At 37.8% G+C, this 27,485-nt stretch overlaps 3 protein-coding genes across 3 annotated transcripts in view; 1 reads left to right on the top strand and 2 right to left on the bottom strand.

The window, feature by feature from the left end:
- Positions 1-27,485, bottom strand: part of LOC144631045 (uncharacterized) — a 195,927-nt gene that overhangs the window by 113,050 nt on the left and 55,392 nt on the right. The gene's annotated exons all lie outside the window — the stretch shown is intronic.
- LOC144630394 (uncharacterized) lies at positions 47-16,512 on the top strand. Its single transcript, XM_078488764.1, has 11 exons — positions 47-95; positions 499-606; positions 1,858-1,906; positions 2,784-2,847; positions 3,055-3,124; positions 3,866-3,927; positions 4,323-4,401; positions 4,729-4,808; positions 5,133-5,200; positions 13,918-14,094; positions 15,047-16,512. Exons 4-11 carry the CDS (start codon positions 2,795-2,797, stop codon positions 15,232-15,234), a joined length of 777 nt encoding a protein of 258 aa, XP_078344890.1. The 5' UTR covers positions 47-95; positions 499-606; positions 1,858-1,906; positions 2,784-2,794; the 3' UTR covers positions 15,235-16,512.
- Positions 17,989-27,454, bottom strand: LOC144630374 (ras-related protein Rab-14). Its single transcript, XM_078488743.1, has 11 exons — positions 27,387-27,454; positions 26,882-26,946; positions 25,196-25,249; positions 24,618-24,732; positions 24,254-24,316; positions 23,278-23,344; positions 22,986-23,027; positions 22,556-22,601; positions 21,567-21,597; positions 20,025-20,093; positions 17,989-19,093 (listed from the first exon to the last, which is right to left on the bottom strand). The coding sequence occupies exons 2-11, from the start codon at positions 26,934-26,936 to the stop codon at positions 18,982-18,984; spliced, it is 654 nt and encodes a 217-aa protein (XP_078344869.1). The 5' UTR covers positions 26,937-26,946; positions 27,387-27,454; the 3' UTR covers positions 17,989-18,981.

Below are 27,485 nucleotides of genomic sequence, written 5' to 3'. Positions count from 1 at the left end.
AATTAAATGATTTATTTTATGTATAATAATTATGTTTTTGTCTTACAGTTCCAATAGTGAGTGCTTTACATCTTCAGTCGGTTGCTGAAGGGCAGGTAAACATACAATGGAGACAGCTGTGTGATTGCGTTATTTCTCAATACATGTAACATTTTCTTGATTTATTTTTAACCCAATTATCGTAAATGTTTACTTGGTACTTGTCTTATCAAATTAAAGTGACTCAGCAAATAAGTATTAAGTTAGCATATTGTAAGAATTTTTCTTGGAATGGAGTTGGTGTACGAAAATTGAGAGTATTTGGAAGATACATATAGAAAACATTCTGGGAAGGCTTAGGGTACGTCTTGGTGGTGATAACAAGTTTTGCAGACAATAAAGTTACTCAGTATGCAGGTGATGAAAGATCCTGTTACTGTTAGAACAAAAAAACTCTTAAAGTACTGATCAATGCAGTGATTTGATAGTTACTTACCAAGATTCCTAATTCATCATTAGAGTGTGACCATAAGACGAGCCATTAGCAAAAATCACAAGGCTTCACTTATTAGCGAACTTTGCCATGATGTATCACAGAAATACACCACAGCAGCTGGAGAAATTGATGTAGGTCACAAGTTTGTTTATTTACAAGTTGTCGTTCTATTCTCTTATAAATGGCTCCATTATCATCAATTTTTATGGGTTTCAACTTTGAGAGACTATGTACATGTTCATTCTTGGCCTTGGAATTAAGTATACGAATATTTAATAGATTTAGCCAAGCCTAAAAGAAGAGCTCCCGGGTAATTTACTTTGCCCTTCACTGGCCTTAAAATTAGGACTTGAGCCCGCGATCAAATAGAAAATCCATTTTCCCATCAGTGGTCAACTTTAAAAAAACACGTGACCTTGATGAGTTATACACCTGAGCCTGCGATAAGGTCACGTGATGCTGGTCAGCAGACACCTTGTATTGACAGCTGCCAATTGACTATAACTTGGATGCCCAGTATCAAAGAGGTTAGGGTTAATTAGGCTCCTGGTTTAATCTATTTCTAGAGTGCAGGACATACGTACGTCGTACGCGCCCGCGAGCCAAGCCACTAGCCATGATGAAATTGAAAACTCGAGTTCATGGTTTTCCTATTTCGGTAGATTTTCTATGGGTATGCAGGGCTGTGCTCTAAGGGTGCCCGGGTGCCTCTGGCGACTAACTTTTGTCTTTGGGAGACCAGATAATCTTATTTCTTTCATATAAGCTTTATGCTGGGCACCCTGGATCTCATAGTTTGGAACCTTTCGGCTCCTTGTAATTTTTCTTAGAGCACAGCCTTGGTATGGGGCTCCACTCTGCGGCCCTTGGGCCGCTGTGGAGCTCCGCTAATAAATTCTTGCCACAAGATCTGAACAAATTAAAAGCATAGCTTTAGACAACAGCACTACTTTCTTCATCAGCGAAGTGAGCTCTGGCACATAGTCGCTTGATTGCATGTTGTTTAGTCACATGACAACAGGAGGTTTAAAATGGCAGAAAGATCATAGCCCCTATCTCTGATTAACATTGGACATTGGCATCTGATGTGGATGGCACCCTTGATTTTCCTTTCGATTTTCACTGACTCTTTATCAAGGATTTTGACCCACTCCCAGTCTATCTCCTGGTTGGTCTGGTGTTCCCACTTTGCAGATGTGGTTTGTTTCTGGTGTTGACCCAGTCTCCAGCTCTTTAGGGTTCTAGCCTTTTCACCTACATGTATGAAGTGATCCCTGCAACTGTTGCCATTTTTGAGAAGAACAGTACTTCAAAAGTTGCACGAAGAAACCTTGCCAGACCCTAAGATTGCTGCTTTTAATAACTTCTTTTTTTATTATTAGACTTCACATCATGAGGGACAGAAATGGTCAACATACTTGAAGTTTCAAGGTACATGAAAGTATAACAATTTGATCAAGCATTTTTGGCCATCTTTTGTAGACGATAGATTAATGGCTTTTATTGACAATTATATTTTAACAATAGAGTGTTTCTGTCGAGGAACTATCGGCTGATAGTTGCCCCACGGAAATTTTATGTTCTTAAAACAAATATTAGCCCGAGAAGCAAAGCTTCGAGGGCAAATATGCTAGTTTTAAGAACATAAAATTTCCAAGGGGCAACTATCAGACCGATAGTTCCGAGACAGAAACACTCTATTGTCTTTATTGTTCATCACTAAATTTTCTTCCGCGCGCGCACACAAAAACAAGCATCGTGAATTATTTTTACTTTTGAGGATAAAAAACTCAATTGAAAGCCGAAATTTAGCAAACGAAACAAAACCAGACGAGAAACCCACTAAATGCAGTGAATTTGGTTGGGTTTTTTTTGTCTGCAGGCAGCTTGTTTACAAAAAACAGTCACGGGCGGGCACTATCGATCCGGGCATTTTTCACGGGAGGGCACTATGGGCTGATAGTGCCCTCCGGCGGACGGGCACTATCGCGTCTCGTGTTCAATTTAAACCAATCAGAATCTGAGAAAATTTAGTGGTGAACTATAATGATCAATATGAACAATGTTGAAGCCAATTGGTTGTGGAGTGATTCTTAGAATTGACTGCAAAAGTACACTGCTTTGGAGTTGCATTTGCAAACAACTGCACTAAAAAATCTTGAACAAAATGCAAAGTGCACTGACTGTTCAAATCCTGGTGTGAACCAGAAAGGCGAACCAGTTAACATCAGCAATGATCGGCACTACGTCAGTCAGTTTTATACACTTCAAAAGTGAAAGACTAAATGTCTGTGTCTTTTTTCAACAGGTGAATCGCACATGGCTTTAGCAAGATGCTACCAGGGTTGTCATCTCCTTGAAGCTGAAGAAAAGTAAGTCTGCTTCATGAAACATAACTGCATATTTCTTAATTAAGGTCATTTTACATACAATTTTCTTCTTCATTATCCCCAGAACTTATGTGTGTCAAATGCTTTGAAGTCGATTTTTCTCTGTTGTACTTTTAAAAAGATAGCATAAAAAAGTTGTTCCTCGCACTCTTGTTTACGTGTTGTTGGTTCATTTGAATTGATTGGCAGATGTGGTGAATCTATTGTGGTGTTGAATGAAGGATTCAAGCATTTAGATCAGGCCACTCATCTCGCAAAAGTAAGTACGAGTACATTTAGTTAGTGTGTTTTGCTCATTATAAAAGATTTCTCTTCTAGTATACTGAACTGTAAACTTTCCATTTTAAAAATGGCAGTTTAGCCTCCAAACAAGGAAATTTGACCTGAATAAATTCTGGTGCACGTGAATAAATCTATGATGATGATGATGTGGTATTTATATAGCACATTTCCATAGGCTTTAATGCACTTATTACAACACTTTGCGGGGGACTTTGACTAGACTGCATTAAGCGGTTTACGAAGAAATGAGGAAATTTTGCAGATGCCCCGAGAACCGAGAACTTCGTGCCCTACTCTTTGCGATAAGTGTGCGGGTTCTTTAACGTCCCCTGTTGACCATGACACTGAAGATGCAGGAGACAGGGCCTACGGTTTATCGTCCTTATCCGAGAAGTTGTCACTTGGTCACTGGGGCCGTTTATCGTTTGTATGGGAAAATTGGTTGCCCCAGTAGGAAAGCAAATTGAACGGTTCATCCCAACGGAAATTTTCCGGAAAAAAGATAATTAGCTTCCGATGTATTACCTTTTTCTTTCCGGAAAATTTCCGTTGCTCCCCTCTGGTGCTCTCATTTGAAGGAAAAGTGTGTCTGTTCTTTGTGTTAGTAAACTTAGCAGATAGAGGCAGATAGAGGTCCTAGAGTTCGAGTAACCTGTTGGTAAATAATTTTTTTTTCTTGGAATCTTATGCGCGATTTTTCTTTGTTTGTGCCTTTTAGGAATACGATAAAATTAAGCCAAAAACCAAACTTCACTTGGCTGAATCTGCACCTTTTGAAAGGTAAGTTTTTAGTTAAGTAGTGGTTCGTTTTCGTTCTGCTTGCTGCTGTACATGTAACGCCAAAAGAGTCTCTCCGTTTTAACCCTATCAGTTGCATGTAGTAGTTCCCGTGTACACTTTTTTAAACTGCTTGACGTTTGTACTGACACGTAATTAATGATTAGTTTTTGTTGATGAGCATTTGTTATAAATACTTGCAACGTGAATGCTTGATAGTTTATTGATTTTTTTGCGGAGTTATTGATCACTCGCAAGGCGTGTTGTTGTCAAAGTAATACCTTTCTGTGATCGGCAAAGCAATTAAGAATTTTTTTTTTATTTTAATTACGCATATGCCAATGTAACGGGAATTTTTCTTTAATGTTTTTTTTTTAAGTGTTTTTCCTTTTTTTCAGGATAAAGAAACTTTTAAATGAGAAAAAAGCTAAGAGTGATAGAGAAAACAACTTAATATATCACCAAAGACTGCCAGAGGTATGTAGAAATGCTCAGAATTTGTTTATTTAACGTTGTTGTTTACAGAAGACAGCCAAATAATCTACTGAGAATGATGTACAGCACGTGCAGAGCAGTTGTACTGTTAATTGATCATATGCTAGCAACGTTCTCGTTGACGTTGCTAGCATGGTTTGCACAGGCTGTGTATTTTCTAAGTTACGAAATCGCTAATCGCACGAAGGGTGCCTAACAAAGCTTTCCTTTCTCGTAACTTGCGTACTTGAAGCTACTACAAAAACTTTCAGAGAAGTCATCACTCAGTCCCTTTCGTTAACTTTTTGTTTGCCACCATATTTACTCCAGGAAAGCCTTCCTCCCCCGGATCCTAAATGCGTTGTTCACGTGACAGCTCTTGAACTACAAACTGGAGAAGATCTCACGCGGTAAGCAGCGATTCATTGTTGTTGATAATGGACCAATGAAAATCCCCATGAAGTGTGCATACTATCAAATCATACTTTGCAAGCTTTCTTTTTGGCTGGTTTTAAAATAGGTTTGGAAGTTAATAATTGTATCAAAAATGGCTGTGGTTTTTCCTACCCTAAGCCTCAGTAATTTGTTTCAACTTCTACAGTTCTTCTTACCAGTGGGGTACAATAAATTATGAGATTAACATGTGTGATCGTATTCGTGGATGAAAGCGCCAAAAACTGTCAAACAAAATTTTGCTGTTTCTCACTCAAACCTCTCTCTTATCAACCCTGTAGAAACGCCACGGAGAACTCAGACGAAAAACAACCCGAGGGGGAGGGGGAAGAAGGCGCGACGGATGCAGGTACAAGCTGACAAGAAAAATCGAAAGTTTTATGTCGCGGTTTTAGTCAACTTTCAGTTGAAACTCCTTACCTCACTTCACTTCAGGATTTTTAATTATTAAGCTTTTAAAAGTTTTGAATTGGAATTTTATCTTAGCTGTGATAATTAATTTTTAAGTTACGAAAGCACGTGTCCTACCTACAAGCTCCAACTTTTCTTCACTCTCGGTCTTTTGTGGGCCTTTATTCATTCTGTTCAGTGGTATAGCAAAGAAGAGATGTGTCAACTCGCACAGGGAGCCAAACTGTCCTGGGTTTGCACATTCGCATTTTAGATCTATAGACACGATTAAGAGTGTAGGAGTGACATTGTAGCCACAAGGAAATGTATTTTGGGTCTTGAGTCTTATTTACTGTTTGTATTTTTTCAAATTTGGTTTTTGAAATTAGCGTTTCATTCGAATTTACTCATTTTTTTTGCTAAGGGATGGTCTTAAATAGTGACTAGAAAGTTAAATTCCATTTTTATACAGCCCCGAGGTTGGTAGGGCTTTTATTGTTTCCATTTCAAAATAACCGGGTGAACGTTTGCGAAATAACAGTCACTGCATCAGGGCTTCGACATTTTTTCAATGTAATTGAAATGAATATATCTTAGATTAGGTAAATCAAGTTCATTTTTTATGTTCTGTGAAAATAAATTAAAATTCACGGTAGTTAAAAGCCCGGTTAGATTTAGGTGTTGGAAACTTTATGTTATTAAAAGTGAAAAATAAAAGTAAAGATGTTGTTAAGATAAAAGTTGTGTCAGTAGATCTAAACCAGGTGGTATAACTACATGTACAGTGTTATAACACAATGTAAAATAAAAGCTCTGTGAACCCATTAAGTCGGTTAATTACCTTGCGAGCAGTTGGTAGCGCTCAGCGTGAGAGAAGCCAACTGCCTGTAGGGTATCAGTTAATGGGACAAAGCGTCTGAAATATGAGAAGTCAACGAAAACTCTTTTCATTGATGGTTTTTTGCGCTCTAAATTGACCGGCACTGAACTAGACAGACATTGTGGTCTAACACTCGAGATCTGGTGTTCTAGTGCTTGAAGTTGGCCGTTGACGGTCCACGCGTTGTAAATTCTGTGAATTTGCGTCTTATAACCCTCTCTGGAGTGTCAATGGGTTGCGGGCTAATTGCTTGGAAAGCATGGTAAAAATGCTGGAGGAAACTCGCGACTGATTTCGTATCTACTTCAGACTTCTCCTAATTGCCTTAATCTTACTGGAGAACACACAAATTCGAGTAGACGCTTGTCTTAGGACTTCAACTTTCCCTTTCGTCTTGACCGTTTAAAAGAGGACAGTATTAGCTCCGCTTTCTGTTTTCTAATTAACAAATCCAGTCGCTTAGCGTGCGTTCTGCCGATGTTAGTTGATAGCACATATTTAGGAATAATATTTAGAAAATTGATTTTTAAGTAAAGTGCACGCTTTTAACTAATACGGAGATATATTCTAGATATGAGGAGTTTTTTGAAGGAAAGCTTTTAACCTTTTCATTATTACTAAACGACATGTAAATTAACAGCAAAAAATGTTCTGATATTAACATAAAGCAACAGGTGTTTTACTTTAATATTGTGTTCGTACATAATAAATTTCTTAAAGTAGTTATTTAATTCGTTTTCTCTGTTCGATGAAGGTAATCTACCGTTTACATGCATAAAAAATTGTAGTGTATTCGTTGGCACTGTTCATATAGTGCAAGTTTGGCTGTGCAACAAGAAAATGCTAGTTTGTTTTGAATAAAGTTGCTTTAACATTCTCGGTTAGTATTTTGTCCTTATCTACAAAGCGATCGTTGTTTCCATTGTAAGTGACAAAGTTAAGTCTACAATAGGGAAATTCGCTTTTAATTTCTTTTTATATGTTAAATAGGCTTTCATGTGTTTTTCTTTGTTTCGTTTATCGCACCATGGAATAAAAAACACAAAAAACAGAGGTTTTCTCGACTTGTTCTTTGCGTATTTGACTGTTTTACTCACAGTGGCTCTGTAATTTTTAATTTTGCTACATTTGTTACCACCTTACGGGAGTTTTATTCGAAAGTTCGTCATTGGCTCGAATCCTTGGGGAACTCTCTGATTTTGTAATAAACCTTTCAATTCTCTGACCTTTGAAATCAGTTATAAACGGTTTCCAAGGTGTCAAAGTTTTTCTCGAAGAATTGCAAGCTGAACATTCAACCATTTCTTGTTTTCGCTACGGCTTAACCTCTCTCGACCAAAGGGCTTTATCTCTCGAAGAACCATTTTCCACGAGTGTTGTATTCAAGAACAACATTCATTTGCCTAAAACGATAAGGTGCGGCTACTCAGCATGCACCTGGCCCGGCTACTCAGTAGTGACTGACTTTTTACTAAGCGAAACAAAACAAAATCGTACACTGAACTAAAACATTTGGAAGATTCTAGGTATTAAGACAACTTTAAACGTGTTTTGTTTGATTTTCGCAAGTCACTGACAGAATAAATTTAGGGTATAAACATAAATCACTGGTACCTCAAGATAGTTTATTCGCTTTTGGACAAACATAGCTTCATATTTCTGCAGAATCGTTTAATACTTCGCCAAGGTTTAGTGTGACTTGATGCGGTGGTAGATTGTTTCCGGAATAAGTGCTTTTGTTGTGTTTACCAGTTCCATTTTATTTGGTTACCTTTCTCTGGCCTATGTTTAAGGCCGGGTTACAGTACAGTTCGATTAAATAATGTATTTTTGTGTGTTCTGTGTAATTCTTATTTCCCTTGTTATTTTTTTTGGCATTGTTTTTTTCTCTCGAGAGTGATTGAAGAGTGAACGAGCGAGAGGAGGAATTGAGCAAATAAAGTCGATCCTCTCGCTTGAATCTTGACCGCTTTTAACGACCTGCTCAATTGATTCATTTAAAATTCATTTGTTTCATGTTTCATTGTTACAACATTAACTCATATCAACGGCGCATGCTTTATGTTGGATTACAAGCATAAAAACGGGCGAAAATCAGCTGAATAAAGTGTACGTTTCCTGTATATATTTTTAAAAAGAATTATTTGATCTATAGTTTCCTTATGACGTTTCCTTCGGATCCACTTAAGCCGAAGAAATATTATTCGAGCGGAGACTAAAAATATTCTTTTCTTAATTTAGTTGCTTTTACCATTATTAATGAAAATTGCCTAAGGAAAAAATAATTCCTAGAACTTTGTTTTGATCGTTTGCGTGGATGATGTCTTTTCGCGCCCGTTGTTTGAGCCATCAATCAACTGAGGAAATAACAAAAAGGGTTTTCTTTTTTGCGTGGATGCGTTAGTTTTCGTTTGCACACAATCACATTGAACCAGTAAAAACACAAAAATATTTATGCGACCTTTTCACCAATAGCGAATGCGGTCTTACCAAATATCGTTTTGTGTAATTTGCGCTTTGTATCTCACTAAAACATATCTATTTCATTTCATAATTCATCGCTCTTTTTCGTTCAAAATCCGGATGTCATATTCGATCGATTTTAAGCAATAAAGTTTGAAGATCGATGTCAATATGGTCCTACACAAACAAGAATTTTATCCTTCGTGCTCTTATCTTAGCGATTTTATGACAGAAGTGATTTCTCCTGTCGGTTTTTCGAACAAATTATGTCCGCTTTGCTAGAAACATTGTTATCGAATTTTCCATAACGCCATGTGGCCGGAAAAGTAGACGGAAACTTGATTGAATATTATGCATTGACGTGGCTGACTGAATTTAATAGGCTTCTCCATCTGTTCTTTGAGGAGTCAATAAACTATTGTCTGCGACGCCCAAATGGCTTTCTAGTAACTCGTTCGATTTTCCTTCGCTTTGCGAAAAATTAAAACGTGCCAGCATGTTTTTCTTTGCTAAAGGGAAAGAGGATTCGTCCTCTCCGGATTCTTCGACTGGAAAACCACCGCCTTTACTGCGAAGAAAAGACACTTTTGGGAGTGCCGAATTGTTTGAAGCTTGGGCGAAAGATTCTTTTATCAACCAAAGCACAATTGACATTCTGGTAAAAACGCATCAAATCGATTGCTTGCCGGCAGTTCTGGCCTTGAAAAAAGAGGATTACCCTCAGTTAAATCTACCGGTTGGTCAACGAAGGCTTCTCGAGGAAGCGGTTGACAAACTTCGCCAAGAATATGAACTGGTTCGACCGCCGACCCCAAAAGCCATAATTAATCTGGAGATGCCGGTTTATAAATCAATGTTGGAGATAGGCGAACTGGCAGAAGAAGAGACGGGAGCGAGTGAAGTGGACGACAGATCAGCGGGTCGCTATGAAGAAATACCCGCTTCCCGCGCGCAATCGGGGAACGTTTCTCAGAGAAAATCGGGGCAAGCTAGGAGTTATGTGGAGTCTGGAACGGATAAAAGAGACAGCGGACCCGAGAAGGAAGCTTTACTGGTAACCGAACAGAGTAAAACTCCCGCATCACCGCAAACAGCGCAGCGGAGAAAAGGTTTAGGCTACACTTCATGTCTTTCTAAATGTTTATTAATAATTTATTTATCAATGGTTGATTACATTCCACTTGATATTTCAAAAACTATTCAAGCAATTTTTTCGTCGCAGTTAATTTGTTGATGTTTCGCGCTTGAAGACGTTTTTCTCGCCAAGGATGGTAATTTTGTTTTTAATTTATTATGTGTATACTTTGTTGTGCGCGCGGTTTTTAAGCGAGTTAGTCATGGTGGTCGCTATTTATAACTTGTCGAACAGCAGGGTTTTAAGATAATTTATCAGGTTTACTGAATTGTGCGATGCTAAACCTCTCAAACCACGGCTTCGAGTTTATTGTACGACTTTTAAAAGAACATTACAAAGGATCAAAAGCTAACATAAGGTGTTTCATGCAAATATTCAACAATCGCTTACAAGTGGTCAGAAAGTGCGAAAATTATCCAATTTATTTTCCTGTAAGCTTGAAAAAAAAAAACAGAAAAAACTAAATTTGCAAGGTTTTTATTTTGTTAATTTTAGTTTTTGTTGTTGTAAAAATCGCCTGACTTTTGCGTGAATCGAAATGCGCAAGAAAAGAAACCGAACGTCTGTCGCCGTTTCTAATTAATTATATTAGCTTACATGCAAACTTTTCTGTGAAGTGGGTAGGACTGTTTTGAAGAACTAGAAAACTGCGAGGGTTGAGAAAAATTTGTGAGAATTTGTTTGAAACGAACGCCTTCTCTTTGGAACACAGTTGTTGGAAGTTTGGCTTCGTATTATATACCTAGTTTCTAGCTAGTAGAAGCTGGAGTTTGTCAGCTTTTTTAACCGATTTCTAATTCACCTGTCGTCTTAGCGAATACAACGAGGAAACACTTAGACACGTACAAAAGCTAATGCTATAAAACACTGAGGTATAATTTTCATGATTTTATTAGCGAAGTATCAACTGAACTTACGGCTTTAACTAAAACAAGCCGCTAATTTCATGATGAATCGTGCGAAGTCATCATTTAAAACACTTTAAGGACATTTTTCGAGCGAGAATGCTAATAAGCAAAATCAAGCGAAAAAATACATTTGCATACGGCGTTATTTTGTCTAATAATCGCATCATCCAATCAAATCCTGTAAAATGGCACGTGCAAGGATCTTAAAATAATGTATGATTGGTTGATTTTTGGCAGGAATTTTCTCGATTGAGGAAAAACAAAAAACAAAACAAAGTGGCCGAGTGACCATTTGGTTTCTCGTTTTTTTTTACTTGATATTTGATGGTCAGTGAATAAACCGAATGTCAGAAACCGAAGGGAGCGGCCCGACCTTTAGGTATCTTTTGAATCAGTATCACTTTAGTTTCTTTTTTTTCTTTTTCTTTTTTTTTTTTTGCGATCGTTGCATTAAATGGTTATGGTGCCGAAAGCGATTGATACCGTTGACAGCATCTGGCCAGGAAAGCATACTAATTTTCACGCACACTCATTTTTTGACGATTCTTTTACGTGGAGAAGAGTCTTCAAATTGAATAAACCCGGCTATTCAATTATCATGTTGTGAAACGCTAGAAAAACACATGAAAGCACAAGCCAAACATTCGAGAAGTAGTCCTGTTTTTGATTCGCGAATCGAAATTTTCGTTATAGAATTCCAACGACAACTTTGCATTGTAACTTATATTAACCCTTTGGCTCCAAATTAGTATTTAAAAACAAACAAACAAAGTAAGTAAGTAAGGGCGCGCGTGATTTGCATGTGAGGTAAGACAGCGCGAGCATGGCGAGCGAGCTACGCGCGAACAACCTTCCGGCCTAGATATATCCTGCGAGCGTTTTGGATGAAAACCTCGCACTCCGCACCAATAAATCATTGTGCTCACTTAAAGGGAACCAGGCATTTAAATTTAAAACGAACGTATGACTTGAAACAAGTCTGTCTTCGTACGAGTACTCGAGGTTCAACACCGTTCTCAGGGTCTTTTCTCTTAGTCAAAACTGACCTGGGTAAATTTGAAAACGGAGGAATTTGAAAACGCCGCGTAAAATGTTTTCCGTCCACGTTAACCCGGGTAAATTTGAAAACGATACGCTTCATTGGTGAGCGTTTTTGGAAAGCCCTGTTTTCGGTGACCGAAAACGCCGTTTTCGGTGTGGGCGGTTGGCCTAACCGGAGAAAAAAAGATGCGTTTTCAAATTTACCCGGGTCAGTGTGGACGGGGCCTTAGAGAAACTGAGATCGAGGTTGCGTGTACCCTTCCAAAATTACTTACGATTATACATTAAGTTGCCCTGGGAGGCGCGGTGGCCTAATGGTTAGCGAGCTGTACTCCGAATCAAGTGGTACGTGTTCGAGCCCTGCCGGGGTCTTTATGTTGTGTTCTCGGGCAAGATGCTTTACTCCCACAGTGGCGTGTACAAATGGGTTTCAACGGCGAATTTAATGCTGGGGGTAACCCTGTGATGCACTACATGTAGCATCCCATCCAGGTCAGGGAGGGGTAGAAATACTCCTGGTCGCTTAACGCTACAGATGGCCCCACGCAGACTTGCACATTAGGTTGCCTAGCAACTTCTAACCTCTAACTTTTCTCCACAACAACAACAACAACAACCAACGGCGAAGACAACGACAATGACCAGAGCAAATCAGTTGTCAGTAGTTTTACTTTACAGGAAAACTGTTCCCGATAAACCTTATTTGCGGTGGTCACCGTGATGGCTTTCATCCAAGGGGGGGGGGGGGGGGGGGGGGGGGGGGGGGACCAGAAGTACATTTGAGTGTCAGATAATCATGAGAACGCTGGTATTACGATTAATATTTAGTTTTATTAGTTGATGGAATGGTTTCTCTTTATCCGTCTTGTTTACTTCACTTGTTTTCTTCAAACCTCGAAGCGAACCTTTAACCTCGTTGCGAATCACTTCCAACTGTCTTCTCGGTGATCAATATTTTATGTCCAAAATTTATCTATACAGCTGTAATTATAGTACGAGTTACAAAACCATAAACACTAGAATTATTTGTGGAACGTTGTTTCCCGGGGGGACCAATAAAGTGTAAACAGCCAAACCTAACGGTAATTTTCCTGTGGAATGATCTACAATCTGATTGGCCATGGTGATATTAACATGTCGTGACGTCAAATCAAGTGTTCTCGCTTTTCGGACCCTTATACGGTAACAGTAAAAATAACTTTAAACTCCAGATAAACTTTTAAACTAATATTTTTATGCTTGAATGTTGATGGGCTTTCAATAGCTGGCATGGTCTAAAAATCACTTTGATTGTATTTTTAAAACCTTGACGATAATCAGTGTCCTTTGACTAAGCATCAGACATATAATTATAATAATAAAGAAACATCTGGGCGCCTTGGAGAGGGCTACACCACGTTTTTTTCCGGTCTTTTGTAGTCTGAATCAGATCGCACCAAAGAATATTGTGACCGGCCAACTTATTTTTTTTATGTTATTCTGGGGGTTCAAAATATTCTTAATGTTTCACTCATCGCAATTGACAATTTTGCTGAATTGATGGACTGCTTAAAATGTAAGTTAATTTCTAAATCTTGATATCTATCCATGGCACGAAATCGCTAGCCTGCGAATACAGCCACGTCTCTTCATTCCCGGCCGGTTAAAACGCCAAACCGGCCGGGAGCGATGAGAGGCGGCTGTGTTCGCAGGCTATGAAATCGCTCTGTCTTGCTTGACTGTTTGCTTTGAGTCAAAAGCGTATGTGTCTTAATCGGTGACTTGGAGTATGAAATTCTGTAGTTTTTTATTTAGGATCTCTTTAACTCTTAACACTCAATTATATAAACTTGTTAGCCTCTATCTCGAATTCATTTAGAAAGGCTTCTTGACGTCTGCAAATCCTTATTTCTATCGTTCCGAACAGTAGAATTGGTGGACGAATCGATAGTGAATCACAGTGTGCGGTGAATTTGTGCGGTGTAGGCTGTACTGCTTGCAGTGATTTATACATCGCCGAAAATCAGTAGTTCTTTCTAAACCAGAGTCATGGTTGAATGTGTCAACCTTTAGTATGTAGTGTTTTAATTACGTGTAGAGTCCAATGTCGACTTTACGCGGGTCGTGTTATTTCCCTACACAATTAACGGTATTTTAATAACTTGTCTTTTGCATCGGGAGATCGACCTAAGCGCTCATTTACAAGTCAGTCATCTATAGAAATTAACTACGGACGTCAACACCTTACTTTTTGTTCGATTTCTTGTTAGATGGTAAATCGTCCCCAAGACAAAGCGAGACAAAGAATTACCATGACGACGGTGATGATGATGACGATGGGTACACAGCGTGCGCTTGTCAGAGATGGCTGTTCATCACCATATTCATGCCAATATTTTTTGTGTTATCAATTTTAGGATTCATTTTCATTCTATTACTTATGCCGTGTAAGTACAAGTATCTTTATCTTGCATATTAAGTAGTTATATCGAAATCGTTAAACTTGTCCCCAAGCCACAGGGAGCACTTGCATCAATTTGGAAGACGAATAAAAGATTGTGTTTTTGTTTTGTAGCTACAATTTTGAATTTTAATACGCGACCTGCTGGTAGGAGGTCTCGAACCGAAAAAATTATACGCGGTCAGAACGAAGTCTGGAACCGAAAATCTTCGAAAAACGTGCGAAACTCGGCCCGCGATCGAATGTCGTCGCGAGAATTTCCGCATTTTCTGGGTCGTCTTAAACCCCACAATTTTTGGGTTCCAGACCTCCTGCCAAAAGATCACGTCTTAAAAATTCAAAATGGCAGTTACAAAACAAAAGGCGCGTTAGCAGGTAACATCATTTTTTATTCGTCCTCCCATTTGGTGTGATGTACCCCGGTGCTCGAGTGTTCTTTTTACTTCGTTGCCAAAACAAGGAGCGCGAAGCCTGAGAAAAGTGTCTTGGGTCACGCTTGGTTAAGTTCTAGGGTTTTGGCTCCTTCCAAAATGAGCTATAGTGTGTCAGAGGTCGAGAACCCGATCGCAGCAAGTCTGGTTGTGTGTTCTTGAGTAATGAATCTTGTGTTGCAACTGTCCGTCCATAACCCTAGCTAGTTGTTCAAGAATTGATAGAAGCTGCTATGTTGCAAGTCAATCCAAAGTGAATTTAGAATAAGCTTCATGGGACATCTCATTCGCAAAATTCTTAATCCCGCGGCCTGATTTGGGATAAAAATTGCTTCAATTCGTGATCGATATTTACTCTTGCTTACCAAAGATGGTTGATGATATAAACACGTTTTCACTCGTGCTCTGATTGGGTTGAATCATGAAAACTTGCAACATCATTTCCACTCCAATCTCGTGTTAATTTGATTGTTCTTAATTTGACTTGATTCTCTTTTCTTTTCTCAGTTCGTTTATGTTGTCCGCAAGGCGGAATGTACACCAACGTTTTGACATTTTTATTTGAAGTATTTATGATGGCTCCCTGTCTAGCGTGCAAGTGGGCTTCTGGGAAAGGAAAACAGCAAGCAAACTGTGCCGCGGGGGACAAGCCTCGCTATGGTGGAACAGATGACGTAGAACTTGGCGACAAATGACGTTACAATACGAGTTCAAGAACATTAAATAGGCGTACATGTGCATTTTATTTCTCATTAGAGAATTTATTTTTGGGGCTGGCTTTCTTGGGTGTTATATTATGATACCAGCCCTCTAGGCTGTCAGATTTTAGGGAACAGACGAAATTTTGGAAAACACGACGTAACGTTGGGGTGAGCTCTTTATGCGCCTTGTAGGCTATAGTTGGTGCCTCTTATCTGAGAGCCTACTATCGGCGACCTTAGCATCAATTTCTTCCCTTTCTGTCCTTCGTCTCACTGTCCAACAACTTTTAAAACAGTTGTCTATTCGCACTCATCGTTGAGCCGTCCCAGGTGAAGGGGTAGGTTAGCAGCTCTCGCAAAGGCTTCACTTGAATGGCTTGCTACCCTTCGAGACAACAATAGAACAAACGACAGGAACAATGCCCCTAGCTCGAAAAACAATTTATAGCAACTGTTCACTAGAGGACCAAGCCAGGAGGACCAGCTTACGAGAGCTGCCACACTACACTGCAAGCGAGAAGTAAAAATGTTTCCGATGTCTCGAGGGTAAAGAAAAAAGGGGGGATAAGTTATACTAAATAGGAACGATTCCTATAGTACATGTCTGATGCTAGAACCTCTAAGCCAGGAATCCCGAAAATAATTAATAAGGAATAATAACAAAAAATAAAACCCAAATCATTGTATAAAGTTGTTGGAAAGAATAACCCAAGAAACCCTTCTTGGGAGTGTCAAGCAGGCGTTGAATCTTAAAGTTTTCAGAGATAAATTCCCCCCAATATTTTGGGTTTACATTGGTGTAAGAACCTGTGAAGTTTTTCTTTCGTTTGGAGCTATTGTTTTCCTGCTCTGTATTGTTTCGAGATACTTGGTTGCCTTGGTCGTTCTTTGTTTACGTCACTGGTGAGTTTCACAGGTTCTTACACCGAGAATTAGCCAACATACTTGTCCCAACTTTCAAGAAACCCTTGTCAGCGATAATATTTATTTAAAATTCTGCCTTAGGGAATTACAGAAAATAGCACGGAAAATGAATGTTTCGCGCATTTTCTCGGGAAAAAGACGAGAAAAATTAACCACGAGACTCACATAATAGAGGTATTTTTGAAGACAAATTAAATTTCCATTTTATTTATTTATTAAAAACTAAACTGGTACTTTTGACATTACGTTACGTCTGAAGATTCAGATATATAAAGAATTTTATGAATTAGATCGAAGTAAAAGTCTGCACCTAGCAAAACAAGCACATTAAGTGTTATTCATTCTTTCTGCCCAGCCCTCTCTCCTACATAGAGCCTTTAAGGAAGCTACCGCTCTGAATCACTTCGATTCACTCAGAAATTCTCACAAATTCCCTTACAGGCCCTGTTAAGGAGAAGGGGCCTAGCGTAGATTCGTGATGAGATGAAGGAAAAACGAAAATGGAGAGCGCAAAACGAAATCAGCTTTCATTGGGAAAGTCTTTCGCCGTAACATATATAAAACAACAGGATTACACTATTCTCCCTGTTGTTTGATATAAAAGCTTGCAAATAAACCCAACGCAAATGTTTCGCTCTCTATCTCCCCTTTTCCTTTCAGAATCAGACATATTTCTATCTCATGGCAAACACATTACAAAACGGCGGGGTTTGAATGCCAAATATCACGATGTATGGTCCTTCGAACCGGAAACATGGACGGATCTCTTTTCTTATATATACAAAAGGCGACCAACGGTCCGAACGTGCATTCTGACGTTAATTTCGCTGGGTATTTTGATTCAAAACATAATCACCGTTTACGGTTTTAGAACATTTATTTGTGTCATTTTAGAAACCATAAAGGAAGGTCGGTTAGTAGTAGTAAGCCTCATGAGAATAACGCAAAGCTTGCTCAGTACAGACTGTTGGTGGCCTTATTAACCATAACTGTAATTGAAAGAAGTTACAGTAACTGTTATATTACATTAGTGCGACCGTTTCATAAGCGAAAAGCCTACCGGTCAGGGGCACCCAACGAAACAATTCGGAACACCGTTTTTACGTTATAAGTGGCTTTTTGTGCAATAATTTAAAGTCTTATTTTTAAACGATAAGAAAAGCATATCTTTTCGGATACGCTAGCTGAACTTTCAAACTTTAGAAAATTTTAGGGAACGAAATATTATTAACCGAATTTACGAGCTGCTGTTGCCTTCTCGAAAATCGTAGCTGGCCTTTTTTCGTACCCAAAACGACATTTTTCTCTTTCCGAAAACAACAGGCATTACTTTGCCCATGTCACGAAAGTTTGAGCTAAAGAAATCTCCAGATTTTCATCACACTTCTAATCCGAAAATCGTAGGCGATTATAAGTCTTCCAAACAGATATTCACAGAAACAGCCTGTTGGGTGCCCCTGACCGGTTCAGTAGTAAATACACCGTCTATGTCGCACACTTTGGGCTGACAGGAATCTCATTTGGTAGTCATGGATTTTACCACAATAGTGTATAGAGAAAGTTACTTATCAAGTGAAGCCATTATATTTTCGTCCAGTGTACATGCTACCCCCGGGGAAATGAAGTTGGTCCCTTTGACAAACCACTGAGCAATACTTTAATTCGGCAAAATGAAAGTTGCGTTTTTTTGAGAGACTTTCAGTAAACCAAGTTAGCTTTTCATAAGCTAGATGGAGAGAAGTTTCTAATCTAGAAGGCAAAGATTTATTGGTCACGCTGTCAGTACAAATAACACAATTGAGTTATCCTGGAGTACAGTTGTTCATGTGCATGTATTTTGAAACTGCACTTCAACCAAACATTAATCCAAAAAGGCCTAACTACAAGTATCCCAAGGTTTTTTGTTTTAATTTCTCTGTCAAGATAATTGTTAGTATATGCATGCAATAGAGATAACTGTCTTGATCTTCTCACATCTGGTATTACATCTACTTCTGAAGATCAGGACATGAAGGTTTAAAACAATTTTCTTGAGCAACAGCACTGCTCGACATGTACAAAAGCATGTAAAAATATTACAATTCACAACGCTGACATAAGTTTTTTCAGGACTGTCACACAATGTATTGGAAACACTGCGTGACAAACCGATGATGGCCTGCATAGAAGCATAAGGAATATTAATGAATCTCTGGAAATACATTCAGAGTAAAGTGAAATGTGACAAGTGAAAGAGAATATTGGAAGGAAGAGATGCTATAAGGTGAGAAAATAATGGCAACCTTGCCACTCAGCCTTCTGCAGAGAGGCCTCATGTCTGAAGATGGCATTTGCAACCTGTAATAACCACTTCCAGAGAAGTTGCAAAAATATGCAGAGAACATGCATTTTGTAAACTTTGTTCAATATTATGCAAGGCTTGTTTATAATTAGTACGAAATTTACTTTAAGTAGAAATATATTTTCTGGGAGTCCCCTGGTCGCAAAATAAACCCTCCTTTTGGTCTGTGTGGTAATTTGCACCTTTGTAGACACTACTGTTTAAAATGTTTCATGTAGTTTCATCAAATGTATCACACTATACTATGAGCTACTCAAGTGTGATACAAAGATGCAATTACACACAGCCAACCAGCACCATTTCCCCCTTTTCTACTATATAATAAGTATTTATATCGCCTCTAGTATCTACATGTACATGCCAATGTGTTGTACCATTTATGGAAAATAAGTCATGTGTTTTTGTCTGTGTCCCACTGGGCAAAATTCTTGGAAGTTGTCTGATTAAAATTAAGATCTTGATGTGGCGATAGTTGGCTAGCAGGCACATTTATCCTGATTCGCCTGCTGGTCTGTGTGCAGTGAGTTTGATGGTCGTCCTGCCAGTGGTTTGTGTTGCACTCCTGACTCTGCGGCATTGAGATCCAAACTAATCAAAAGCAGAACAAAATATTAAAGGGACCGTGTCACGGATTTAAGCCAAACTTAGGCATAGGAAATGACCATCAAATTCGTTTTAATATACAAAATAACCTCTTAAAACAGTGAAGGAATATTTCAATAACACAGCAAATACAAAAGAAGGCAAGGATGGCCAAAAGCGATAGAAGATTGAAACGGATTGCGATATGGGTTTTTGAAATATGGTCCGGCGGAACAGTTTTCAAAGTTAATCTTGTCTGCTTGTAACTTTAAATTATAACGCCCGGGAGACACATTTGACCGCAATGAAGCTATATTTTTTTTTTCATTTGGAACCATAGATTTAATTTCTTTGCAAACATTAGTTTCATAGCGAATATTTGACAAAATTTATAACATAAAAATATATTAGCCGTGACATAGCCCCTTTAATACTTGTTTATAGCTCTTATAGGGGCTATGACAATGACATGATACTCAAAGAAAGGTCTCAAGAGCAAACTCTCAAAATCCTCAAAGTGCATTCCAAACAGTAAGTGAGCCTGTAGTCTTACAATCTCATTCCCAGAGCCTCGCTGGTAGTAAGTCTGATGGTTTACCAGTGCCAATACCAGCATTTGAAGCATGAAGCAAAAACATATCACAGGCAAGCAATTTCGAAAATTGCACTGTTGCACCCCAGCAATTTGCTTGCATCCACTTCATAACACAATAACCTGGCTCTCAACCCAGGTTTCAATGAAAAGTTTTTGATTCGAAATCATTTTACTGCAACAATGAATAAAATTCTGTCCGACCACAATTTTGTTTTGTCCGACCAAGATGGTGTCTTAGTAGGACATATGTCCTTTCTTGAGTGAAAGTGCAATTATTTGCAGCCCTGTACTTCTCACTTGCAAAATGAATAGAAAAATAAACCATAACTAATAAAGACACACCTTCCATCCTGAATATTTTGGTAAATTTTCTTCGCTGTATCTAGGAAAGCATCCTCTACATTTTCCCCACTAAAAATAATACAACTGAGATTAGAACAAAGACTAAATACATGGCAACTACTAAAGGCTTTGCTGTTGTTGTTGTGAATGAAATGAATGAAATACTTTATTAAAGTGTCTGAAGTATTTAGCTTAAAAAAAAACTAATTGTGGACACTATTTACATTATTATATATCTAAGCTATTTAAAGTTAAAATATTTACACTTAAATTCTAAGAAGAAGAAAAACTGAAGAATCGTACTACATACATTAATAAATAAATAAATCAATAAATTACAATAGAATATAAAATTTTATCATAAAAGTAGGTGAAAGATAAAAATTGCAGTTAAGAGTTAAAAATTAAAAATTTAAAAATGTATATCGACTATAAGACGGGTGAGGTCTTTTTTTAAAATACTGTTTTTAAAACTCGTGACATTATGTTTTTCTCTATCACTGTGGTCTAGTTTGCTCCATAGATAAGGCCCGAAATATCGTAAAGAATGTTTTCCATAATGTACTGTGCGAAAACGTGGAATATTAAAATCAGCGTTCCTCAGATTATATCGTTTCGGGGCTGTATTAAATATTTCTGTTATATAAGTGGGCACAAGTCCGTGTTTTACTTTATACATTAGAATGGCAATGTTTTGTAGACGTCTTTGGTACAGACTTGGTAGACCTGCTCTTTTCAGTAGCTCACTGTAGGTCTCCGATTGGGATTTAAAGACTGCCCTGAGTGCGTGCTCTTGAACTCTCTCCATTTTCTTCTTATCGGATGATTTGCAAAAGTGCCATACAATATCACAATATGTAAGGTGAGGCAAAATACTAGATTTGTACAGCTGTAACTTTGCAGACCATGGAATTAGATTACGTAGTCTCATTAACACCCCAACCTTACAACTCGTTTTCTTGCAAATATCACTAATGTGTTCACTAAATGTCAGTTTGTTGTCGATGGTTACACCAAGAATTTTAAGATACTCCGATGATTTGACTTCATGACCATCGTGGATCAAGGGTAAGGATCTGGTATTTCTGAGGGTTGGCTTGCAGTAGGTTCTCCTTGTACCACTGTGACACTGCCTCTGTTTCTCTCCTAAGAGTTTGGGCGGCCTTCTGTATATCATTATCATTGGCGTATATTTGGTGATCATCAGCATACATAAATAGACTAGCAGACTGCCTATGTAGCGAGAGATCATTTTGGAATAGATTCCAGAGAAGAGGCCCGAAGGAGGAGCCTTGTGGACACCCCCTTTTTTGTTCTTTCCATGCGCTGTGCGCTTCTTGTAGTTTGACTCTGTTTCTTCTACGCTCAAGAAAGGATCGCAAAAGATTTAGTGCTCTTTCAGAGAAGCCGTATGCTTTAAGTTTCTGGATCATTAGTGCAGGGTGCAATGAGTCAAAAGCTTGTTAGAATAGCTGCTTACATTTATAGGTACTACAAAGATAGATGGAGAAGAACAGGCTGAACATTTTTGCCAGTACTTACGTCTTTGCACTTGCTTCACAAAAGAGAAGTCCTGCAAGGCACAATGTATTTGCATTGATTATATATTAAAGTGACTACTGTACAGTCGGTTTAGAAATAATATGACTTTTGTGCATTTTTGTGTACACAGTGTAGTGAAGAGAGTTGCTGACTTTTTGTTTTGCCCAAATCCATGGAAAGTCTGTGTTCCACGAAGGCAAAAACTTGCGTTTTCACGGAGGCACTTTGCTGTCTTCATTGGGTCTTTTCCTCGCTTTTTTGCACCTACCCACTGCAGAATAATCTTGGGTATCCAATGTAACCGAATCTTAAATGTGTACATGAAAGCTTAATTTTTGAAAGCGTTCACGTACGCATTCTCTCACCCTCGTTGTTCATGCAACGTTACCCAATCACTGATTAACGTTACAACCTACACATAATACTAGATTTCCCAGGCCAGCTAATAATTAGCAGAAACAGTTTTCTTTCACTTGTTGCTTTCGTCAAAGGAAAGTCCTAAAAGAAGTTATCAATGATCGTTTGTTCGCTTTTTGGTAACTTTAGCTTGTCCATATTCTTTAATATATGTCAACAGTGTACTTGTAAGTTCTGTTCTCTCAGAGTCATTTCAATTTGTGGTTTCTTTCCACAAAACTGCCTGAAATTTCCACTAGCCTTTTTGGCTGGTGAAAGTCCAAAATCTACTAGCCAAAACTGCATTTCTACTAGCCTTTGGCTAGGTGGCTACCGTTAGTCTCGAGCCCTGGGTTTCAGACCAAAAAATTATGGCACAGAGCACTGTTGATTCTCTGGAATAAAGTGCTCTGGTAAAACTCCCTCGTTACAAGACAGTGTCTAATGTGCAATAATTAATTGTTTTGTTTGTACAGCTGTGATAAAGTGACACTTGTTACAAGTCACATATAAGCCTAAGATCATAATAACTTATTTACAAACTGTCAACAAAAAATACAAAAAACTGCATGAAAGCAGTGAGGACTAATTACCATTCTCCTCTGCAAACTGTTTAGCTTCTTCATAAGTCACATCCCTCTGTTTGGACAAGATATATATTCATTAAGTTATTCACTGCCTTGTAAAAGTCACTTACATGTAAAGGTACTGTGTGTTATACCAGTGAAATCAAGCAATAAATAAATCTACATGATGGTGTATAAGATAAAATGCTTTGTGACAGACAGAGTCAGGTCATGCAAGACAGGAAAGTATCTGGCTTCTGTTATTTTCCACAGATTATGTTCTAGCTGGTCTGTTGTATGCTACCTCAAGCCAAAAACTATCAAGCATTCCCAGTCAGTCAACATCTATGTACAACATAATTTGTTCAGTTATTGTTGATGCGGTACCAATTTAAAGTTCTGACTATTTCATTGCTTTCATGGCTAAAAGAAAACTGTGAATTACAGTAGCACTGACCTGAGCATCAAGATCTGACTTGTTCCCAATAAGAAATATTACCTAGCAGTAGAAAAAAAATAAGCTTTAAAAAAAAAATCATTTGATACCACCAGAACAGAAACTGCATCTCACAGTAACATGTACTATAGACTTAAAAAAATTGATTATTTTCAAATTATTATAATTAAGCCTGGCTCATTACATTTACTGTAGGTTATTTTACACTGAGTGATTTCATATAACAATCTCAATTCGGTCATTTTCATGTCCAGCCCTGAAAATGTCTAAATAAATAGGGCCAGTTAATTACCGTGTTTGGGTTTGTTAAATTTCTTGCATCTGTGAGCCAGCTACTTAAATGATTATAAGTGCTTCTCCTAAAGTAAGCAAACAAATAGCCACAAGGTAAGTCAAAATTGCTTTCAACATATCACACCAAAAAGTATCCTATACTGTTGTTCTGGACTACAAATACCTTGCTAATTTGCTGTTGCCAGAAAAATATTATTTGTTATGTACAATATAAGATGCATTTGTATTTGTGAATATTTGTGCTGCTTTAATGCAAGTTTCTGGTTAATAGATTATAAGAATTAAAGCTAAAATTACACTATACAAGGTGCAAGACAGGTCTCTAATATAACTCACACACAGTACACTGTAGTTAAATATCTAGTACATTTACATACCAACCCTCCAAGTTAAGACCAATTTAGTCGCCATGGCGACTAACATTTTGGAGCTGGCGACTAAATTTGAACCAAGGTCGCCAGCCTGGCGACTAAAATTGAGAGGAATGATTGAAAGCATCAGCATAATTTGGTGACTAAAACTTTTCACTGGCGATCAAACTTGAGTAGTTGGTGGCCAAATGGCCACTAAGGAAAAAAATAAACTTGGAGGGTTGACATACATAAGATATGCAGGGGCTAGTGGTCAGCTGACCTCTAATGATTCAAGCAAGGTTCCATAAATAATATAAATTATTATTATTCATTCAAAATATTTCTTCATTTCTGATTGGCTTTCAATCCCCGGCTAATTCCAACCAACGGGCTAGCACCGACCAAACTTGTAAGACCCTTCTATTATTGGATGAATGACGTAATAATTAGTGGACGATTGACGTAAATCGTCCAATAATACATGTAGAAACATTATCTCCATAATTCTTCATATCATACTTAGCCTCATCCAATAATTGCTTAATATTAATTAATTTCATAAAATTAATAATACACATAAAAAATACAAGGACTAGTTACTTTATAATAACTATTTTTTACCTTGTAATATCATACACCATAAGGGCACCAGCAGCACCTCTGTAGTAACTTCTTGTAACAGCTCTGGAAATATTAAAAAACCAGAATGAAAATTGGTCAACAGTAGTTCAAATTTGCTCTTTGCTCTTTCAAGTGGTGTACATGTAGCTGGCATTTTTAAAAAACCTTTAAGTCAATTATTGTAAAGTGAGAAAGTGACATAATACAAAACTGACATTTTTTGCAGGTGACCTGGATGAAGTTGCAAGCAATTTGATAAAAACTAGAAAATAAGGACTAGGCAATAAGAGACTTGGTTATGTATGGGACGACCTAGTAAGAAAGGAGAAGGAGAGGGGGCGTAGAGAGGTTTATTGGGTTGTACCTGAATCTTTCCTGTCCAGCTGTATCCCATATTTGAAGCTTGATCTTTTGGCCTGACACTTCAATTATCCGTGTTCCAAACTCAACACCAATGGTATGTGGACAGTCTGCCATAACTACAGCAGACAAGACATGATAGTCAAGCAATGTTGTAAAGGAAGGCCTGGATGGCTTCATAATACCGAAATAATAAATAAAATAATAAATACCGGTATATAAACAAAGGTAAGCCTCAAGCCAAGGGGCCCATACTGCCAGAAATTATCACGCTTTCCGCAGTACTATAAGCGGTTAGAAATATTAAATTGTCTACTCCCCCCTGGATGGGATTGTAGTCCATCGCAGGGTTACCCCCCAGCATTATTTTATCGGTACCACCTGGGTTGAGAGAGGCACTAAGAGAGTAAAGTGTCTTGCCCAAGAACACAACACAGTGACCCCGAGTCCAGCACACTTAACATTAGGTCACTGCACCTCCCACTTTGCTCAAAGATGCTACAATGATTTTGTAATTTGCATCACACTACTCAATAAAGAACAAGTAAGATTTCTGAAAAAGGAAAAAAAATCACTAGTTACATTTCTTTTCTGTAAATTGATGAAGTAGACAGGATTTGCCTACACCCATATCTCCTAAAAACAAAAAAACAAAAAAAACAAAAACAGTTAAACAATGTGTTATGTACAATGTACTGTACAGTTTAATATAATACTTTTTGAAGACACCTGTTCACTACAGACACCTTGAACTTTGTTTAAATATTATGGTTCCATTGCCTGGGCATTACTACCTGGATAACAACAGTAATTCTAGAGCTGATACATCTAAAAGTCCCAAGTTTTGGAACTGATGTACCTGGCGTTTATTTCAAACTTAGCCAGTTTAGCATGGCATTTATTTGACTCTTTTTGTTTCTTCATACCCTGTGTCCATTTAACAAGGGTTTCTTTTCATTCTATTTGACAAACATATATCTTGCTAAAATACCTTAAATAAATATCTGATGGGCCATTTTTTACAGCATTTATACAGTACCCAGCGTTTAATCGAGAAAATCAGTACATAAATTGCGGTTCAATTTAACCCTTGGTACAATTAGTATTTTCTTTTGTCCTGGTGTATGATAACAAATGATAATGAATATAAAACAAAAAGAAATTAGCAGATCTTACCAAGGCTAAAATGGAATCACAACACATACATGTGTTAATTAGATTTACAACAAATATAAATTCTGTCAAATTCTTTAGTAATAATTTTTTTTAGTAGAAACTCGGCTGTGTTCTATTGGAAATCCGCGAATCTGATTGATTCTCCCACTGATTTCTATTCGGCGATAGAAAACAGTCGCGTGCTCGCGTAGCTCTTTAAGCGGTAAATTTTCTTGATTTTTGTCTTCAAAGTGCACAATATTGTAGGTTTTGGACTGAAATCCTTTAGAGTTTCTAATTTTCATCCCTGCAGTTACTATAAAACAATTAGACTACTCGCCCTCGTTTTATGAGCGATAGTCAACTCGGCTGCGCCTCGTTGACTATTTGCTCATAGAAAACTCAAGCTCGTAGTCTAATTGTTAAATAGTAACTGCAGGGATGAAAATTATGGCCAATCAAATGGGAAATATTATTATACACAGTTTAACTGAAATGTAGCAAGTTTGGAATGTGGAGACTTGAGACTATTTCATAATTATTAAAGGGAACCATCCTGTTGTGAAGCGGGAAGTTGGTGTAGGACTCGTGTCTATAATTATTGTACAAAGTTTATTTTTGAGATGCAATGAAGCAAATTATTATGTAGGATCAGAGTCCTTATCTGTGAGCAAGTTTGCTTTGTCTGTAATGTGCTATAATTTATGCAAAAATAAAAACAAAACAAAAAACTTAAGACATGCAATCAAAGAAAACAAAGCTCTCCCAAATTCTCAAGAGAACAAGGAAACTGCAGTAAAACAGGTGCATTTCAATTTTAAAACACCTTCTGCCAAGCTAAACAAGTGGATAAAAATCTTAGATCTGAGATCAACCCAAAATACACTGACTGGCCATGGCTGAAATTTCAAATGGCTAACAGACTACTGATGCATGCCAATCTGAAATACTGACAATATTTTATCGCTATCACTAGATACGTTAAAATAAATAATCCACTCTGAAATTAAGTTAACTCGTATTCGTACACGTACAATATAACCCAAGTATTAAGCTTAATATTTGCAAACTGGTGACAAAGAGAAAACGTTTGTAATTTAATATTTAACTCACCGATAATGATATATTTGAATATGTAAGAGTAGTTGTAAGGTCCTGTTGCCGCCATGGTCGGGAAACTAAAATACAAGAAGAAGAAAAGATCTAAGGAAAAGCTACAAGGAAAAGAGCACTTCGCTTAAGCTTACGAAGACGGAAATATGCTACACGCACCTTCAGATGAAACAAATTTTAACACAAATTTGAATAGCTTCTAATTTTCTTTAGTCTACGGTTATTTTACGACTATACTATTCACAGAACAAAAATAACAATTACTAGATTTATTCCAGTACGAATTACACGCGATATCGATATATTCTCAGTGATAAACGGGCCGATTTTGTATCGCATAACACGTGAAAGATGCGGTCAGCAGAAACTGCAAGCTCATAGCCTAATGTCACCCACCCCCTTGAAGAAAGATCGGCCGTGAACTGCGCACGAAATCGCAGTGTTCCATTAAGGAACAGTATATATACAATCTATTTTAACTACAGCTCCATTTAAGAGCACTTACCTCGCCAGTAAATGAAAATACAAAACCAAAATCCGGAAGACGAAGATTTAGAAATATGGCGGATCCCGTGATTCGAAAATAGCCCTGAGCGCTGATAGC

Source organism: Oculina patagonica, chromosome 1 (genome assembly GCF_052425735.1).
Source record: "Oculina patagonica isolate OP01 chromosome 1, crgOcupat, whole genome shotgun sequence".
In the NCBI taxonomy this organism is placed as follows: Eukaryota; Metazoa; Cnidaria; class Anthozoa; order Scleractinia; family Oculinidae; genus Oculina; species Oculina patagonica.
This window is presented reverse-complemented; position numbering and strand designations above follow the sequence as displayed.